Genomic DNA, 19706 nt, shown 5'->3' with positions numbered 1-19706 from the left:
ATTTTTGTTCAATTTATACCGTATCAATGAAATAAATAAATGTATGTTTAAATACATTTCCATATAAATGCATAGATCATGTTTTCATTATAATTATTAAAAGATCAAAGTATAAAAACAAATATAAAATATAATAACAAGAAACACTTTCTCTGGTGTATCTCAATTCCTTCGATATTTATAGAAAAATGTTTTACGTTTCGTTTGACACGTTCTTACCGAAGATTTTTGAAAGTAAAAGATGCGTACCCGATCAGAAGCACGTACGCTGATCCTGTCTTAATTACATTGACACAATTTATATTAATTTGAAGTATTTTAAGAAAAATGAATTACAGAAATATATTTTCGGGACGTTCATGAAAATTGATGTAAATAAATTATCTTTATATATAATAAAACTAATTGAAATCTTTCTTAATTCATCAAAAGATCTCACGTATTACATACACTAACAATCAGAGGAAATATATAAATCGCATGAAGTTCCCGCCGTTTTCTTTACTTCTACGCGACTCAACGACGAAGTAACAGCAGCACCTTGACCAACAGTAGCAGTAATACTATCAAATAGTACTAGTCACAAACTCACTGCCTATACATTTGTCTAAGAAGAAGTAAAACTTAAAGTACAGATTTAATTGAATTTTAAACTGTAAGAATTGATTTTATTGAAGTAACATTTGTTGTTATTTTCTTCACATAATTTAATATTTTAGTGAAGATTGTTTAGTCAACTGGATTTTATATTCGCTCCCAGATACACTTAAGGTAAGAAGCAATATTTTTAATATGTCATTTGGTAAAATAATGAATCAAATCTTATAACCTTATTCTAAACATGTGAACAGAAAAAATGATTAACAACTCAATTAAACATGTTATATGGTGATGCAAGAATAGATTAAATTACATTAGTTAGCTTTTTTTATTTATACGTTAAAGTAATACATTTATTAACTTCAATAATATTGTTTTTAATATATTATTTGTTTATATAATTCATTATAGAGAATGAACATATGATATCTCTCTATCTATCTATCTATATATATGTATATAGACACTTATAGATTCATTGGTACGTCCATTCTCGTGATCCTGAACCTTGCGTGCGCACACATACGTACTAAGTCAAGATCAATGAAAATTTGTAGTCTTGTTATATATTAAAACATTAAATGAGATTAAGCTGAATGAAAATATTTTTTTTTAAATTATTTCTAATTTTTTCTATTGCATCTATTATTATGTTTTACAAATCATATATTTTCTCTTAATAAGATTTGTAAAATACATATAATTATGGCGTAATATGTATAGATAAAAGTAGATTCATTAGTATATCATAACTCTACACAGGGCCGTTAGGAGGTATGTGGCACCCCAAAATCAGTTTGACTAAAAATATTTTAATTTTTAATTTTTATTATAATATAATACAATTCTTTGAAAGAACTATTCGTATCACCAACGTTTCGACTTTTTAATCTTCTTTAATACTATTACTTTTTGTTAGGGCGTTGGTACTAAAAAAAATCATTACTATGGTACCTCTTGTTACTTACAATTAGCCTAGTGCTGGCCTTGACTCTTCATAATTGAATGACGTTTTTGTAGATTTGATTGATGACAATTGAGATAGATAATATATCGTTTGGTATTATATATTGCATTTATTACATTGTCATTGTTTTAACATATTTTTAAGATTAATAGTTAATTAAGTGAACAGATAATAGATGCAAAATAAATTTATATGTACAAAGTTACATTTATGAATTTGATCTTGTTTATAGAGTTGGGACTAATTTATATATTAAAAATGGATCGAAAAGAAGAATCAACATCATACGAAATCAGCATAACTGATAAAATGACTCAGCACGCAAAAAGAAATCCTTTTTTGATGGCTGGTATGCATAATCTATTAAATAACAGATAACTATTTTAAAACGCACATTGCAGTGAATCTTTTAAACATTTTTTTATCAAGAGTATATTTCTAATTGCTTATATTCTTTTGTTTAAGGTTTTGCAAGTTTAATAGCAGCTTGTGTAATAGGTGCTTATAAATTCAAACATCGGGGAAATATGCCAGTATCTCTCTACCTCTTGCAATTTCGAGTTCTGGCACAAGGTTCAGTAATTGGTTGCATAAGTGCTGGAATGCTTTATCATATGGTCAATGAACATGTTTTACACAAAGGGAAAAAAGAATGATGAAAATTATTTATGTAGAATATTTATTTGTAATATTAGTTGCTAATATATCGTACTAAAAACTTCTACAGACGAGTTGTTCACAGAAGCAATTAACTCCAGTTTTATAAATTTTGCAAAGTTTATTATCATCGCTTTTAATTTAACTTTTTTTATGCAAATTAAATTTCTTTAATAATTTGGCGTAACATCACTTAATGAGAACTATTTTTATGACTATTAAATAATAAATGAAACAACAATGTGTGTACTACTCTATCAATTTTCTCGACTTTTTGTTCTATGGAGTTAATTAATTCGACAAATGAATGGCTCAGATATTTTTTTATCTATTACAATTAATCTGAAATACATGAAGCAAAAAAAGCTAAATGTGATACTCAAATAGTATTATTGTTAGAATTTGAATACTTTTGGCTGGCTCCAATAACTACAAAATAATATAAATTATATTTTCTTATACTTAATTTTGCTAAAGGTATAAGTATTTTACGCAACAAAAAGATCTTTTTGAATCAAATGTTTGATTTAGAAAGATCATTAAAGTAATAGTACTCGTATATAATACACCTTATGTACCTCAAGTAAACATAGCTCTATTATGATAATTGAGTCTAAAAACAACGTAATTCATAGTAATTTAAAGTTAACAAAGAAAAAATGTAGCATTAATACACTATTTGATGTAATATTAGCAAATAAAACAATTTAATTCTTATGAAAATTTATTTAACCTTTAAATAAATGTATAAATATCAAATAATTATATTTTTAATTCTATAATTTTTTCTCTTTCCATGTTGGTACTTTAGATTATTTAACATTTATTTGAACAATATATAGCACATCTATGATATAAAATGATTAGATCGTCTAATAAAAGCTGAACTTTGTTACAAACATTTTAAATTTTAATACTGTAACAATTCTTCTTTTTTTTTATTTCAATTTTTATAAATAACTTATAATTTGTTTTTTCCTGCTATTCTTATTCGTATTAGTCTCGTAGTCATATATGCCGCCAATATCTAAATCACTAGAGGGCGTTGATCATATAATTTGTGTACCAGCATCACTGTCAATAAGCAACTATATCTTTCCTTACAAAGTTAACCTCTTTTTATAAGGATATTTTTCTAAAGAATGATTAGAAAAACTCTATTACATTACAGTGTGATCAGTATTTGTTAAAAATGAATTAAATTGTTTGCATTTGTTTCATTTCTCAAATGTATACGTATGATTTAATTCCTTTTGAAGTCATCGTATTTTTAATTCTGGACAAAATTGCTTCAAATAAAGTTTTATATACTTTGTTTTCTCATTGTCTTTAAATTTAACATTGAAGGAATTAAAAGAGTTGATTTTATACTCTGCTAAGAAGAATCGAATAAATATACATCACTATTAGTTATTATCGTATACTGTATATATTTGCTGTATATTGAGTATATACAAGTATATATACATATAAATATATATATATGTAAATCGTGACATATTATAAATACATAATGTTTAATTTAATTTGTGTCTAATAATGACACAAATATTTTTCAGTTACCTTTTCTCTCTCTGTATTTCTTGTGAAAATAAAACATATTAATCAAAATGGATAATATTTGGGAATCTAGGGATAAGACTATCAGAAAAGAAATACTTAAAAAAGGCGTTTGTTTAAACAAACCAACAGAACGTTGTGAATGCCAGATTGTAATACAAGATATAAATGTCACTGGAATGAATATTACTGATTTAAAAAATCAACTTCATACCGAAATTCTCGATGATATAGAAAAGACAATAACGATAGGAGATGCAAACTCTGAAATCGATAGAAAAATTGAAAGGGGAATACAATATATGATGGTAGCAGAAGAAAGTTTGTTTACCATATGTATATCTGATTTTTCTAAAAAAGGAGATGTTATTGTTACCTTTATTGTAATGCTGAAGTATTTCAAACCTTTTAAAGCAATTTGGAATTGGACTCCAGAAGAAAAATATGAGATCGCTTTGAAATATAAAGAAGTTGGTGTAAAATTATTTAAAGAAACAAGACACATAGATGCATTTCATAAATTTAGCAAAGCTTGCAAAATTTTAATAACTCTAGAACCAATACTTGATTTAGAATTGGATAAATCATTAGAAAATAATATTAATGCATTGAGGATAACTTTATACAACAATTTAGCTGGATGTCACATACTTAATCAGAATTATGAATATGTAATTCAATTATGTAACAAAATTTTAGATAAAGATAAAAATAACGTTAAAGCATTGTATAGACGTGGTGTAGCTTACGGTAAATTAAAAAACATTGAAAATGCTGTACCAGATTTGAAAAAAGTTATTACATTAGAGCCTCACAATGTTGCCGCAAAGGAACAATTTCTAATTTATAATCAAAAACTACAAGAAGCAAATCAGAAGTGTAAAGATATGGTAAAGAGAATGTTTAGAACTTAAGCGTCGAGTATTATTTAAATTATGCGATTAAAATTGTTTACAGATAATATACAAAATAAATATAGTTATTTTATAAATAGAAAAATACGTATTTATTTTGCCCATAACAATTTTACACCATATTTGACGCATTTGTATTATTTATATAGCTTCCAACAATTCTCTACCTACATTTGTTACTTAATAGTTAAATTTTATATACATGGATACACTTGAAATTTATTTTATGTTGTATTAATACAGTATTGGTACAAAAAGATTTAAAGGATAAATAATTGAATGTTTAACATAATATAATTGTAATGTGGATTCCTTCTATTGTTTTGAAAATATTTTATTGTTAGTATGAAAGCATTTAATAAGTAAAATTATTTCAAAAACTCTATTCAAACACAATATAAAAATGATACATTCAATACACGCAATTTCTTGAACGTGTAATAAATGAAATGATTTATTGTAAACTTAAACAATTCGAATTAGTTATTTTCTTATATTGTTAAAATGCTATTGCAAATATATTAAGCTTACAACGTTGACGATCATATCAAATGGCATAAACAGAAATAATGTCAGCATTTAATATGCAAATTCAACTTAATTCATATAATTTACACATTAATATTGGATTTCTCCATTTGAATTACAATATTTTACATTAAAATTATGTACATAAGAAGAACTTTAAGCAATTTTATCTTTTCAAATAAATGTTATTGCAAATCTCCATGTATATGGTACGGGCAACTTCAATGGCACCTTTTACAATAATCCCCGAAAAATAATTTTACTGTTTGATCAATATCAATGAATAGTTATGTTCAGTTGAAATATTTTAACTACTATTACAATATAATCTAAATTTGATAACATTAATCAACACTAAATAAATAGACAATTCGTGTCTATTCATATTTGCATCTTATTTTTTCCAGATGAAATATTTACAGAGGATTATTAGGGTTTTTTTCAAAGATTGAACCACAATACGTAAAGCAACATATTAAACAAAGTTATACGAATTATAATTCAATGCAAATTTGAATGTTATTGTTTGCAAGTGGAAATTACTAAATTACTTATAATCTCCTATTGAATTAGTTTTATAATTCATAGTATGTCACACACTGTATATGTAATAGAGAACATAACAATAGGAAAAATTATTAATGTTGCCAAAACCACTACAATTGTTCTTCTTGTTTGTCAAACATCACGGTTTTATAATTTTATGTAAATTACTGTTTGTATTGTAATCAATTCTCTTGTTAATATATTAATATCAAATTTTATGCTGTAGCTGTCATAAGAATACTAATTATATAAAATAAAATTAGTTCAACTCATGCATCATGTTTTAATTATATCTAAACAAACACGAAAAAACGCTTGAAAATTAAAATTGTTTACTACCAAATATATATAAAATTAAATATAAAATACATTAATATTTATCTGGCAAGATAACTAAATTTTGATACATGCATACGATGAGTTTTATTATCCACAATTACTCAATGAATATTTATTATAGTACCGTCTATAGAATTGAAAACTATTTCTTGAGACTTTTCCATAGTATACAAAATTTATAAATATTTCGAAAATCAAAAATAATGCTTTCTTATAATATTTGTTTGTTGAAGAATTAGAAAAAAAAAAGATAAAGATAATTTAAACGACATTAAATATAATACAGAATAACATTAGACATTTCACAAAAAAATGATCACAGGTATCGTTTTACTGCTTCTTTTCATACGAGCAATCTTGGAAATAAAGTCTATCATATACAATACATAATTTTTATCAATATTAATACCACATTGGCAACAATATTTATCTTATAATTAAATTAGATAATACAATCTTACAGAACATATAGACTCTCCCTGCAGATTATTATTCTGTCGAGTTAACATAGTCACATGTTACATCAATATGGCATGTATATCTCAGTTGCGTTTGTATAGTTGGATAACACATCTCTTAAAGTTTTTGAACATACAAAATACAAAATAATACCATCAATTAAAAATATTATAAGATTCCCCACATAGTTTTCTTATTTTGGATCATGAATGTCACATTTATAATATAATCAACAAAATCTTATGTAATTGGATTTTTAACATAACATATCATTATTAACAAGGAAACAAAAGAAGAGAATTCATGATCCCATTAGAATCCAAGGGGCTTGAACATTATATAGAATCAGTAGTTAATGATAACAATTTGTGTTATTTATATTGTATTCGATAAAAAAAATAAGTAGAGTACATTATTAAGTTTCTGGCACAAACATAATGCGAACTAATTACACCAAATTTGTGGCAATAAAAAATTGTAAAAGTTTTTCCAAAAATTGATATTCTAATTATAAAAATTATAAAAAGTATTTGTCAATGTATTATAATTTATACGACTATAACATTATTATTTATAAATATAAGACCTGTTTAAATTTATAACAATACAATAGTAATAATCATAGACGATACTAATAGCCGGAATTTTCAATGATCTAATACTGGATATTGTTAGATCATTATGTACATATGTACATTCTCATTCGCTTTAATTTTTATCAATCCAAACATATTTCATCATTAAAAAAAGGAAAATTTCTTATGGCTTTACGTATAAATGAAAATATATTAGAAAATTTTGTTATGCCACTTATTGGTGTTAATTTACTGACGTATGCTTTTATGCATCTAAAATATCCAAAAATGGAGGGAATGATCATTATGATATTTTTGGTTTGCCATTGGCAGTGTTAGTGGCGTTCATTGTCGTGTTTGTTGCCAATTCAGCGGCCTGCGCCACCACTGCTACAGAAATTGACTTCTTCACAATTTGTTGATAAAGTACTTTCATGAACTAAAGCAAAAGAAAAATAAGTATGAAATTAACCATATGTCAAAGTAATTTCTATTAGTACGTAGATTATTATACAAGCAAAATTTTATATTATGCATTAAACTGACAAAAAGCAAGATCATTATTATGGAAAGAATTTCTATATGTATATGTATATATATATATATAAGGATTATATATTTATAGACCTTATTATAGACAATTCTCAAAGAGCATACCTTTCAAAAGTGTCATCCTGTTAGCACTCAATTTAAAGGAATATTATAGGAGAAAATAAACCAAAACTTATAATTAAGCTAAGAGAGTTTTTGCAAACGAATATACGTTGAAAAACAAACAAGAAAATTGATAATGAAATTAAAACTAAAGCACAAGCAATAATAATTAATGATTGGTAAAATTTATTTATGCAAACTTAACTTGAATAAAAGATAAATGATGAATATATAAAAAAGAAATGAAGCGTGGGATCAGATATAGCGATGTTTATAAAGATAGGCATGTATAAATTTATAAGTAGGTATTGCAATCAAAGTTATAATAATAGGAAGGATCAGATATCTTATTTTATAAGTAAGATGAGCGCATAGCCAGGCCTGTTAAAATAAAAAATGGTGCGTATTAATGAGGATAACGCGCGGAAATTATGATTAATACACGGTATGATAAATACGGTCATACGATATATATGTATATATGCTTGTGCTTATTGCATTATATACAATATTTAAAATAGGCTTTAAACATTTGAATAATTTTCCTATGCGTTAGATATCTCAATACAAATTATTATTATAACGAAGTTTCAAATTCAGATTTGTGATGAATTAACTACTTCTATTTTTTAGATGTATTACAAGTCAATGATTAATGAATTTTATAATCTTTATATGATCATACGAAATTTTATGAATAGTAACATAATTTCTATTGATAAAAATTTCACGTTTGCATGATACGTATTTGAGATTAGTTCCAAGACTCGAAATAGTAAGTAGATAATATGAAGACTTACGTTTTCCCATATAGCATTTGCTAGTTCATCTATTCGCGTACCCATTTCGTGTAATTCTCCGCTGTACCTATAATGATTTAATATTAAGACATATTTAGATATAAGGTTATAGTACGACATACTTGCAAATATAAGAGAAAATATGAAATTTAACATACTTTACATATGCCCAAAAAACGAATGTAAGTAATCCAATGCCCAAAATTATGTTGCATGTATTCGCTATACCGTATAAACCAACCAGTCCAAATATACCAGATAAAATATACATAGTGACTGCTATCACGAGGAACACTGCTGGAGTTCGTGCTGCTTTGAAAATGTTTTTACTTTCATTGTGCGCTTTGAACTGAAGATAAGCTTCATCCATATCCTAGAATAATATAGATACAAAACTGATCTCTTATGACAAATTTTCATTTAAAGAATAATTTTTTCGCAACTAAATATTATATAATACATAAAACCAGCGCCATATAGTGCAGTGAGAGAAAGAGAGAGAGAGTAAGACTAGTAACAGCGGGTACCTAGGATCAAAATTTCAACTGTTAAAAAGTATTACAAGTACCTTAATTAATTTTTCCATATACATTTGACTAAATTCATCTCCACCCATCTTTCGTTTATTTTGGAAGTGACGTATAGCACTGTCCATGCACCGCTGATGTTCTGCATCTAAGAGAGCAGTAGCCAAAAATGGTTTAATTCCTCCACAAACATTTTCCATCGACTGTAAATATACATCTTTTGCCTCAGCTACGGCTGACAGATTATTAGCTTCGGCTGTAGCCTGAAAAAAAAAATAACAATTCAATAAAGAGATCAAATAAAGAAAATATTATTAAGATAATTTAAATAATTACAAAAGGTAAAAAAATATATATGTATATATATACTTTAGTTCTAAATTATTGATTATACTTACAACAAGCATACTTTTTGGTTCCGGTAATTCATCCCCTTTATAAATTTTGATATAACTCTTGAAATATTCAAGCAGATCTCTGGCTTTTACAACTTGGCCATCAATCTTTTTGGTGACCAAATTTTCTGGTGCTAGTATCATTGGAATAAGAACTTTTAATTGTTCTTTGAACTCTGATTCAATTTCTGATAGTCTACCATCAAATTTGGGATTTGTAGCGATTTTTAAACCTGGATGAGGCATAAGAAAGCAAGATATATCCGAAAAGCAAGACTTAATGTGCTTTCTTAAGCTTTGTAATTCTGGATGTTGCTTATTAGATATTTCTAATCTTCTTTGCAATACTTTCTGTCCTCCTTCTGCGCCATAATCAGCTTCATATGGGTAACACCAATCTCTTACTAGGAACTGCAAACTTTGAAAGGGTGTACTTCCTGATTTTTCCAAAGCTAGTCTACCATATTCGGTGAAAAGTTGTAAATGTTGAAGATGATCTTCTTGGATATTCTGTGACAAATTGTAAATTTGTACAGAAGACAACATCGTACTTAACGCGAAGACTGTAGCACAATCTCTGACAGTTGACTGACTATCAAAAGCACCTTGCGTATCCATTAGTATTATAGCAACTCTTTCTCCACTGGGTAAAGTAGCAGGAAAAACTTGCGACCACATTAATATTCCTGTAGTATCTCTTTCAGATCCTCCTCTCCACGAGAATCCTTTTAGAGGCTCATCGTCTTTACCCAACCAAGAATCAGAACTTTTTCCCTTACTGTACTATTATGTTTGCGCATTTTGAAAAAGCAGTGCATATACGAGTTATTCCATTTCCATCCACGAAACGAAGCATAAACATGAAACAAAAAGAGAGCATATTTAAAGAAAATTTGCATAAACAATTTTATAACAATGTAAATAAATGTATACGAATATATACGTTAGAATAATATCATTAAATATGTCAGTACCTTATCGTTCATATAACGAAGAAAAAAGTCGAGTAGAAAACTTTTGCCTTTCCTGAATGCACCTGCCACGGACACGACGACGACACTTCTATCTTTTATATTATCATGAAGTAGAATTTTGGACAACGCCTCTTCGTCTAACTCAAATGTATGGTCAGGCTGTGCAAGTACCACTTGTACCGGATATCCAAAATCTGTTGTATCTTCATTTTGATTGTTCATAGATACTGTCTCTATGCGTTCTCTCTTTCCCAAGTAATCTATATCATACAAAAAGAGATATTAGAAAATTTATATGAAAATATAGATGACGATAATTGCAAAACAAGTTACAAATATTTCATATTTAATGATCTATCATTAAATATTAGGAAAGAAATATAATTTAGTTTTATTGTTATTTATTACATATAAGCTGCATCAATGCAGCAGTGTCTACAAAGAAATATCGTAGTTCAATAAGCAGTATTTCCAAATGAAACGTGACTATCATAAAATTTAAAACTTCTATTAGTATCGACCTTTGTTAATCGATCGTAAATTTATTATATTCCACAAAAGACAAAGGGATATATACATAACATGCATACGTAAATGAATAATATTATGACAAGTCATTTGAGAAAAACATGGCGCGATAGTAGAAAAGGAAAGGTAAGAATAAAACAAAGGTGAGAACAGAAATAAAGCTCATCGTCAGAATTTGTAGTATATAATTTGTACTCGTACATTTTTCAAGTTGCATAAAACGAACGTAAGATATTTTAACCGTAAATATACGGAGAGATCTAGGAAAAAGATTTTGCAAAGCACGCGCCCTTTGCTTTATTCATATCGTAAGTATTCCGTAATTAAACTTTTGCGCGAATAAACGTACAGTAAAAGGACGAAAACTATGCAATTACATACAGTTATTTATTTTCTATGATAACGCAGTTAGGAAGTATGTATAATTTTATACCAAGGAGAAATTAAAAATGAGTGCAAGAAGATGTAATAACGAATTCATCTTGGAATTTTACGTAATTACATGTGTCATATGTATACGTTTATAAATAAAACAATATCATAATAATATAATAATCGTTCGATCACACGATATGCAATGTTAACGTTAACATAATTTTACTTTGTAATCGACTGTTATATCAATTCCCATTAAGATGAAAATAACATTGATCGTTCTGACGAATTATGCTTATAATTACGTAATGTTACATTTTTCATTTGTCACGATGAAGAAAAAACTCACCAATTTTATCCATTGTCTGGAACTCCCGTGGTACAGGATTCACGTTCTCATCGAGAGTCGTCATCGAAGTTTTTCCGCCTGAAAAAAAGCAGTTTTGAAAGATCCCCTCTAATCGCGAAGTTGACATTTTTCGGTAGAAAAAAGGGATTTTGTCGAAAGGTCGATCCGGACAAATGGCAAGAACAATGTATCAAGAAAAAGAAGAGTTTAGCTATCTAAACCAAGGACCTCTTTCCAAAAAGAACTGTCGAAGAAACGTTGAAAACCTTTAATAGAGTCAAGTTCCGAGATAGGCCGCCTATCGTTGACTCGAGTTCGAGTTTTGTTCGTTTCCTCATGTTCCTTTCTATCTTTTGCGACAATTGGAAGACGCGAAGACGAAGAGTATCCTAGATCGGAGACAGGAGACTGATTGACTTTTGTTCTGGGTGGTCTCTTTGGTTCCCTCGATCTCAATCTCGAAATGTCGTCGGGTCGTTTCCGGCTCGGCGGAACGTGTTTCTTCTCGCTCATATTTCTTCCGGGTTTACATTCGGTGAAGGAGGAGAACAAAAATCGCGATTAGAAAAAGGTGGTGCACGAACGGCGCACGAACGGTGCACGTACGATCGCGCACTAACAAGTCGCGCGAATAAAGACCAGAAATATCCCGGTGAGCAGTGGTGGAGAAGACCGTACCTCCAAGCTGCTGCGAGTAGCGCGAACATCGAGTTTCGGGATTTGGCAGCATCCCACAGTTGCCGGGTTGTGAAAATCCAACAAGACTTTACACCAATTTCTATACAAGTGCATCTTATACTCGCTTTTTTTGCTCTTTCGACGGTCCAAAGATAATATTGAAATATTCTACGATATTTTTATGTATATCGAAAATATTTCTACAAAGAATACGGATATTATTATAACGGCTTAGTGTATATAGAATGTGAGAAAAGGAAAAAAAGAGTAGAATAAGCGTAGGATTATTTGGCGGATTGGCATCGTTTCATAGTCGATAAATAGCAGAGAAATCTCGTTAACTCTCGGTCGCAGTGTTACAAGCTCGTGCTCGAATTCGCGATTAGCAAACGACTATTGTACGCATGCGAGTATGATTCGTTTTCAAAAGACTTTCTTTTCTTTTATTATTGAGCAGATTGTTAACGCGATATTTGTCAAAATCTAAAGCGGAAAAAGTGTTTTATTTCCATTCGAGAAATCGAGATTATATTGACAATTATTCATGAAGCTTAATTACATGCAATTAAAAACGAAGAAAACACGTTTCCACGTTGTCATTCTTAACCTTTGGACATACTCTTGATCTGTGGACGTTTATATCGTGTCAGTTTCTTACGTACGATATACGACTAGCTGACGTTACGTGGTTCTTTCAAACTAATTATAAGGAATAAAAAAAGAAAAAACTATTTGAAAGGACACCGATCACAGACAAAAAGTGCCATTTAAAACTGGTTGTATAGAAATTGAAATCTTTTTAGATAGGCTGGAAGAGTCAGATGTAATCAACGAGCGACGATCATGAGCCCGTGACAAGCAAGCGATATTACGATGCGATATTACGATGCGATATTACGATGCGATATTACGATGCAATCTTATGACCCGTTTTCCATGCTCGTATTTACAATATTTGAGTAAGTAAGCTGACGTTTCCTCTCTTTTTTCGTTTCCTTTTTCTTTTTTTTACGACCAAGCCGGGAAAGTTCTTCCAGTTAAGATTTTGATATCCCCTTTGGGCATCTCCGCAGTCGTTAATCTTCAAACTACAAAACTATTCGTCATTGAGTTTATATATACTTTCGACCATAAAGAATTATAACGTAATCGCGGTTCTTAAAGTTCTCGAGCAAAAATAAATTTTGCACTTTTGTATGATTGAAAAAAGGGGTTTCCATAGAAAGTCGAGATCTCATCTCTAGCGAAAAGAGTCAGGAAATGCAATTCAACTCGACCGATTATAATCGGTCCTCCGATCGCGTCAACGCGTGCTTTAGAAACAGACGTCACTTTTTCTACTCTCGCTTCGCTTCGCTTATTCGTAATTATATGCAATATATCCCACCTACTAGGGAAGAATTCTGAGAGTCGACACAAATTCTGTCGCAAATATTTATACGAAGCAAATGTGTTTGATGGGACGCATATCCTATGTTGATTCATTATTTGCATACTACATTCGGTCTACACTTATTATAACTCTATCGAAACGTTCATTAATTCGGTCGAACATTCAGCGAAATGTCATTAAAACGAAATTCATGGCTGATTGCGCTATTTTGCGCGATGATTCGATGAAGGGACGAAAAAAAAACGAAAGAAAGAAAAGATCACCTAGAACAGGATTGCGAGATTTACGAGAGAATGGCAAAAATATGGTTGTCTCCAAAATATTGGTGCAAGCAGAATTTAGAGAGGAGATTGCATAGACGGTGCTCGCGTCTACAAAACGCATCCGCACGGGTACATAACGGTGCTCGTTTTTATTTTACGATGTGGCTTTTTGGTCCTATGCTTTAGAACTTGGACGGATGAAATATTGACGTGCATTTCTGCTGAAAATTTCTTCATAAATTCGTTGGGATATTTCGCAAAAATCGATACTACTTGCGATTAACAGTTTCAAAATGACATCGATAGAATGCCTAGGGCAACTTCAATATACAAACGCATGAAAGTCGTCCTTTTTAATCGACTCGCTGGACTGCTAATTACCGTCGTTATATTGATTAGCTTCGAATTCATTTGATTGAATAGTACAAGCTTAATTACCAAGGAAATATGCCAGAATCGAATGGGATTGTATCGTTGTTGCCAATATTGCACCACCGAAGAGACAAATTTATTATATTAGATCATTTTTGCATTTTAGATGCGCAATCACAGCCATAAATCGAAGAAGATCCATTATGCTTTTATTATAGTACATACTATAATAAATTTATATAAGGCTACAGTTTTTCGTCGAGTTATTATTTTTTTTTTTTTTTTTGATTAGGTGATTTTTTCCTTAGATGCGTACATTTAACGTGTCACAAGATGTAAGTAATCCTTTAAACTTCCCTTATTTTCCGATTCGATAAAAAACTATGTTGAGTCTAATAACGTATTTCTGCATGAAACTGAGGCAATATTTGAGATTACTATTACAATATTGCATTTGAAAAGGTATTATTTTTCAATTACTCGAAATTAGTCTCTAATACCGTCTGTTCGCATAGAAAAGAGAAATTTGTCGTACGGCTGTAGCTCGATACGCTGTAGACATGTATTGTTAGCTATTGTTTTCTCTTTTCTACTTTTTCTCTTTCCCTACAACGCGACAGAGTACGAGTAACAATAAACTATCGAGAAACGAAGTCGACTCGTTTTCACTCGATACACAACGCGTAACGCTAGCGACACACTATTCAATAAAACACACGCCACGTGTACGATCAAAATAGGTATGCCAATATGCGAGTCTCATTTCCTATACGAAATACGGATACGTATGTATGTACGATATATACAAAATATATATATATAGGTAGTATGTTTGGTTGTACTTTCCACCGGTCGTGTTCCATCGGCTTTGAAACCGCGATCGCCCTTCTCCACCCTTCTCTCATTGTCGCGGCTTTCGTTTAATTTCAAACGATATAACCCTCGCGAACCTACCTCTGATAATTTGGCGTTAGCGTTCCGCAACTGAACAACTATACTCGCAATGCGGATATTGCTTCTTTCTTTTCTTGCGCGCGAATATAATAAATATAATATGTACTATATATATATGCACGCTCAAAATAGTAGAAAAATAATCAAAATACAATTGCACGTAACAAACTCGATTTATATAGAAAATAGAGTCGAAGAAAGTTCGATGCTACTTTTTTAATTAAATCCTACATGCGTTAATCTGACATTTATATAGAAACGCAGAGATAAATATTTTCATTTCCGAAGATTGGATATTTTTATGTAGATATTTGTCCGTCTTTCTCTCTCGTTTTATTTTTCTTTTCGAAATATGTAATGTATTTCAGGACGCAGGAATAAAAAGAATTCCTTTGAATATTTTTTTAATCTTTTGACTGTGCCGGTAGTGAAACGAAATATTAAAACCGACCATTTGAAATCGTCCTTTGAAAAATTCCGCCTCGTATCGTGTTGAACGGCGAATAATATGACGCGAACGAGATTCTATATTCGCATGATTAATTACAACAGTATTCAATGTTTGCAGGAACGTTATTACCAACTGAATATGGCCTTCAATACCGAAATAACCAGTTTTCCTCGAATCCTGACGGTTCATTTTGAAATAAAAACAAAATCCAATCGTCGATATTCGCGAAGTCTCATTGGAAAAATCGTCTCGAAAATGTGTGCTGGAAATTATTGTTAGTTATTATGTAAACGCATCGAAGAAAACGACTCTCGTGAAGTAATCGTTTTTAAGTATGTATTTATAATTTCTAAGATAACGATCGAAAACATGTTTTTCAGTGACGTTACGCAAAATAATACAATTTTTTATTGAAATGATCAGAACAAGAGAGTGAAACGAAGAGTATAAAAAATAATATGTAATAAAAAATAAATGTTCTTGGAGCTCGACGCACGTATGCTTATTGCATATATACATAGGTAAAAAGTTTAAATACGTTAGTGAATTCGCTGAGTAATCGAAGAAAAGGCCTTGTAGACTTGAGCGACAGTAAAACAGTTCAAAGCTCCCTCGCGGAGATGTAATAGTCACGTTCTTGGTTACGCGGGGGCAGCACTTGCTAGTCATGGATATGCGAGATATGTTATTTCTTTAACCCAATCTTCGTTCACTTCTCGCATTCTTACGTGCGAGTCGAGCTACGAGATCTCTATTTTTACACCTCGTTATGTCAACGATTACGAAGAACATGAAATTCTACACTAAGGAAGCTGTATGATATAAAAGCAAAGATCGTATCTTATAAAAACACGTTATAACCTCTAAAAAAAAACAAACACCTTATTTATTACAAATATATCCTTCGATTATTTCCCATCGTTCATTTCTATTAAGTTTCTATATTCTCTTAGATTTGTCGATTAATTCGAATGATACGAGATTTCTCGAAAGAAACGAAAAACAAATACGTAGATTTTCGAGAAATGACGAGTGAGATGAAAACGCATCGATGTACTAGGATCGAATCGAAAGAACAAAGGCCACGACGTTTGTCGTTGTCGTCATCGTCTTCATCGCTGCTGAATTTTTTTATAAGAACTTTTATAAGGATAAAAAATAGTAAAGAATGATGCAATGCACGAAACGAGTAAACATCTTACCACTGAAATGACAAAATGTCAAAAAGCCACGGTCAAAACAGTTACGGCACGGATTACATTTGCTAATCGCCTAGATGCACGCGTTTTGTTCGTTTCTTCGTTGTTCGTCCCTTTCTTAATCTCGTACGTTCAAATAGTAGCTTAACGTTGTCGAATAACCTCAAGAAATACGGATAATACTTACCAACATACGAGAGCCCGTAATTGCCAGTCTGTTTACGTTGTTCAGTAGTCGCCATGTTGAAATACGAATGCCGTCATTTCCGTTGTCGCGTGCGCCTGCCTCACCGCTGGCTCCAACGATAACAGCGTATTCGAATCAAATTCGGTTGGCCGACAGTCGATTATTATTCGATCTACAAACGCAAAAAAACAGATTAAACATTCGTATTTACTAAAAGGTCCTCTTAAGAAGAGATATAGGATAATTAAAGATAAGAAAAAATAATTCAATAATCGTGGTTAACACATCGAAAACGTATGTCAAACCGTTGAGCATGTTTTTCTCTGTATATATAATATATTTTAGATATACATTATTTATAGGAAGTAAACTTTATTGTAATTTTGGAAATAACGATACAACGACAAGTATAAAACTGGCGAAAATACAAGGAGAATGAAAGAAGAGGGAATTCGAATGCGAGTTGGTACGTAGTTGGAATTTGAAAAAACAAAAAAAACAATGGAAGACGAAGGAAACATCAAAATTGGCGCGCGCGGTCGTTCTCGATAGAGTTCGTCGTCGATCGTGCGAGGTCGGTGTCTCGTAGGAGTTTCGGTGGAGAAGCGCGCGCGGCACTACTTTCGCCGGCGTACGCGATTCGAGGTCGGTGGTGGCACGGTTGCAGATCCCCCATGGTGGATGCTGTACCGCGGCGGTGCATCGTTTCGTGCGCGAATTTTACACTCGCAAAACGAGGGAAACCATTGTAAAAGCAAGTGTTTTAACGAATAAAAATAGCCCACGACTCGGAGATACGAGAAAAGACGAGACGAAAGGATCAAAAAGAATCGATTTCGAAATAAGTAATAAAAGTCGGTGTCTCGCGGTCGAATGACAGGGTGGATAGACCGAATCTTGAGGCGGGTTCGCGCGTTTGTCTTGACGCGACTTCCCTTCGATGGTAAACAATCGTAAACGAGTATTGGCGTATTAAAAAGAGGAGAATAAACGTCGAATCTATCGTTGTCGTCGTCGTTGTCGTCGTCGTCGTTGCCGTCGTCGTCGTCGACGTCGTCGCCGTCGTCGTCGTCGTCGTCGTCGCTATCGCCGTCGTCGTCGCCGTCGTCGTCGTCGTCGTCGTCGTCGTCGTCGTCGTCGTCATCGTCGTCGTCGTCGTCGTCGTCGTCGATATCCTTGCAAGCGATCGTACGGGGCGCGTTTCTGTCGCGCGCATCCTTTTTCGACATAGCGTATCGTAACTAAACCGAGTGAGTTTTGTGACGTTACGCGCGTTCACCACGAGTCACGAGTTCGCGCGCGCGGCAAGTGCATCGCGGCAAGTGCCTCCTCTCGCTCTCTATTTCCCTCTCCGTTTCCCTCCCTCTTGATCAGCCTGTTTATCCATCCATCTCTTTCCCCCTCGTCGATTGGGTCGGTTGGTCGGTCGGTTGGTCGGTCGGTCGGTCGGTCGGTCCGCGCCCGCTTTCTCTCTCGGGGAAGTCCCTTCGAATCCCCCACGGAAACGGCCTTGAAGCGGCGTCCTTGGGAGCGGCCTTGGGAACGGCCTTGGAAGACGCGCACGTTGTCGCGCGCGCTCTTCTAACGTTGACTTTCTCGACCCACACCTTTATCATCGTCGTCGCTGCCGCCACCGCCAGCAGCACCGCCACCACCACCAGCACCACCACCACCACCACTACCACCGTCATCGGCACGACTATCGTCGGTCATCGCAGTCGCTACCATCATCGTCTTCGACAACGATCGGATACTTCCAGCTAAATTATGACGTAAAGAAAAGAACGAGACGACGCTCGGTTCGATTTATCGGCCCTCGGAATGTGCTCTTCCTTCGGATCCTACGCCGACACGCTTTTCCCTTGGTAAGTATTATCGCTTTCGTTACTCTTTTGTAAAGCGCGTGCGCCAATCTAAATAGGAACCTGCAAAAAATAGCACCCCGAGCGCTTTTCTACAACGGCATGTCGCTCTCTTTCTCTCTCTCCCTCGGTTTTTCTCTTTATTTTTCCGTCCCTCTCTTACACCTCCGACAGGGGTCGGTTTGTGTAATTACGATGACGTCTGGAGCCACTCCGCGAGCTCAAAAGCGGAGATGCCAAATGCCGCGACTAATGGACTCTCCTTGCCAAAGAACGCAGCCAGCTGCGATATCAATTTATTGCTCGAAACTTTAGCGTAGATATTACAGCAAGAGTCTAGAAATGTCTTCGTTTCTTCGTTTCTTCGACATTTTCTTTCTTTACTTTCGTCAGAGAGTTTATCTTCTCGCGTTGTTTCCACACCCTCTTATCCGACGTATTCGTTCGAAACTTTTTTCTCTCGAAAAGCGAAGCTATTAAATAAGTGGAAAAACGTGGGCGATAACGACTCGAATGACACGTACCGCGTGCCACCGACGAGAATAGGACGCTCTATTTTTACGAATAGCGCGCGTCGTCGTCTTACGGCTCGGCTTCTAA

General features: G+C 32.5%; 4 protein-coding genes and 1 long non-coding RNA gene across 9 annotated transcripts in view; 4 read left to right on the top strand and 1 right to left on the bottom strand.

Annotated features, from left to right (window-relative positions):
* The first annotated feature begins 512 nt into the window (after positions 1-512).
* Positions 513-2947, top strand: LOC122515780. 3 transcript variants are annotated; one of them, XM_043633231.1, is made up of 3 exons: positions 513-771; positions 1800-1916; positions 2033-2947. In XM_043633231.1, the coding sequence occupies exons 2-3, from the start codon at positions 1826-1828 to the stop codon at positions 2221-2223; spliced, it is 282 nt and encodes a 93-aa protein (XP_043489166.1). In that variant the 5' UTR covers positions 513-771; positions 1800-1825; the 3' UTR covers positions 2224-2947. The 3 variants fall into 3 exon arrangements, with proteins under 3 accessions (XP_043489166.1, XP_043489173.1, XP_043489159.1); XM_043633238.1 differs by lacking the exon at positions 513-771 and adding an exon at positions 1282-1374; XM_043633224.1 differs by lacking the exon at positions 513-771 and adding an exon at positions 1560-1660.
* An 808-nt stretch (positions 2948-3755) lies between these two features.
* LOC122515771 (peptidyl-prolyl cis-trans isomerase FKBP4-like) lies at positions 3756-4955 on the top strand. Its single transcript, XM_043633212.1, has one exon. The coding sequence runs from the start codon at positions 3835-3837 to the stop codon at positions 4696-4698; it is 864 nt and encodes a 287-aa protein (XP_043489147.1). The 5' UTR covers positions 3756-3834; the 3' UTR covers positions 4699-4955.
* A 2146-nt stretch (positions 4956-7101) lies between these two features.
* On the bottom strand, positions 7102-17970 carry LOC122515747 (atlastin). Of its 3 annotated transcripts, XR_006303371.1 has the most exons (9): positions 12014-12404; positions 11748-11825; positions 10496-10755; positions 9525-10304; positions 9168-9389; positions 8758-8972; positions 8600-8666; positions 7803-8180; positions 7458-7584 (listed from the first exon to the last, which is right to left on the bottom strand). XR_006303371.1 is itself a non-coding variant. In XM_043633179.1 (8 exons), the coding sequence occupies exons 1-8, from the start codon at positions 17297-17299 to the stop codon at positions 7450-7452; spliced, it is 1812 nt and encodes a 603-aa protein (XP_043489114.1). In that variant the 5' UTR covers positions 17300-17970; the 3' UTR covers positions 7102-7449. The 3 variants fall into 3 exon arrangements, 2 of the variants coding, with proteins under 2 accessions (XP_043489114.1, XP_043489103.1); XM_043633179.1 differs by lacking the exons at positions 7803-8180; positions 12014-12404 and adding an exon at positions 17245-17970 and having other exon boundaries at positions 7102-7584; XM_043633168.1 differs by lacking the exon at positions 7803-8180 and having other exon boundaries at positions 7102-7584.
* Positions 12496-16779, top strand: LOC122515802. The gene is made up of 2 exons (XR_006303383.1): positions 12496-13384; positions 15976-16779. It is a non-coding gene; the product is annotated as an uncharacterized LOC122515802 (long non-coding RNA).
* Positions 17971-18341: 371 nt separating the features above from the next.
* The window catches only part of LOC122515794, a 164562-nt gene continuing 163197 nt past the window's right edge, over positions 18342-19706 (top strand). The window contains exon 1 of the mRNA XM_043633252.1: positions 18342-19109. Within this exon, the coding sequence (XP_043489187.1) occupies positions 19066-19109 (44 nt within the window). The 5' untranslated portion in view covers positions 18342-19065. The remainder of the gene's footprint in view (positions 19110-19706) is intronic.

This window comes from Polistes fuscatus, unplaced genomic scaffold (assembly GCF_010416935.1).
Source record: "Polistes fuscatus isolate 324 unplaced genomic scaffold, CU_Pfus_HIC Scaffold1, whole genome shotgun sequence".
Lineage (NCBI taxonomy): Eukaryota > Metazoa > Arthropoda > Insecta > Hymenoptera > Vespidae > Polistes > Polistes fuscatus.
The sequence above is the reverse complement of the archived record's forward strand: the minus strand, read 5'-3'. Positions and strand labels throughout refer to the sequence as shown.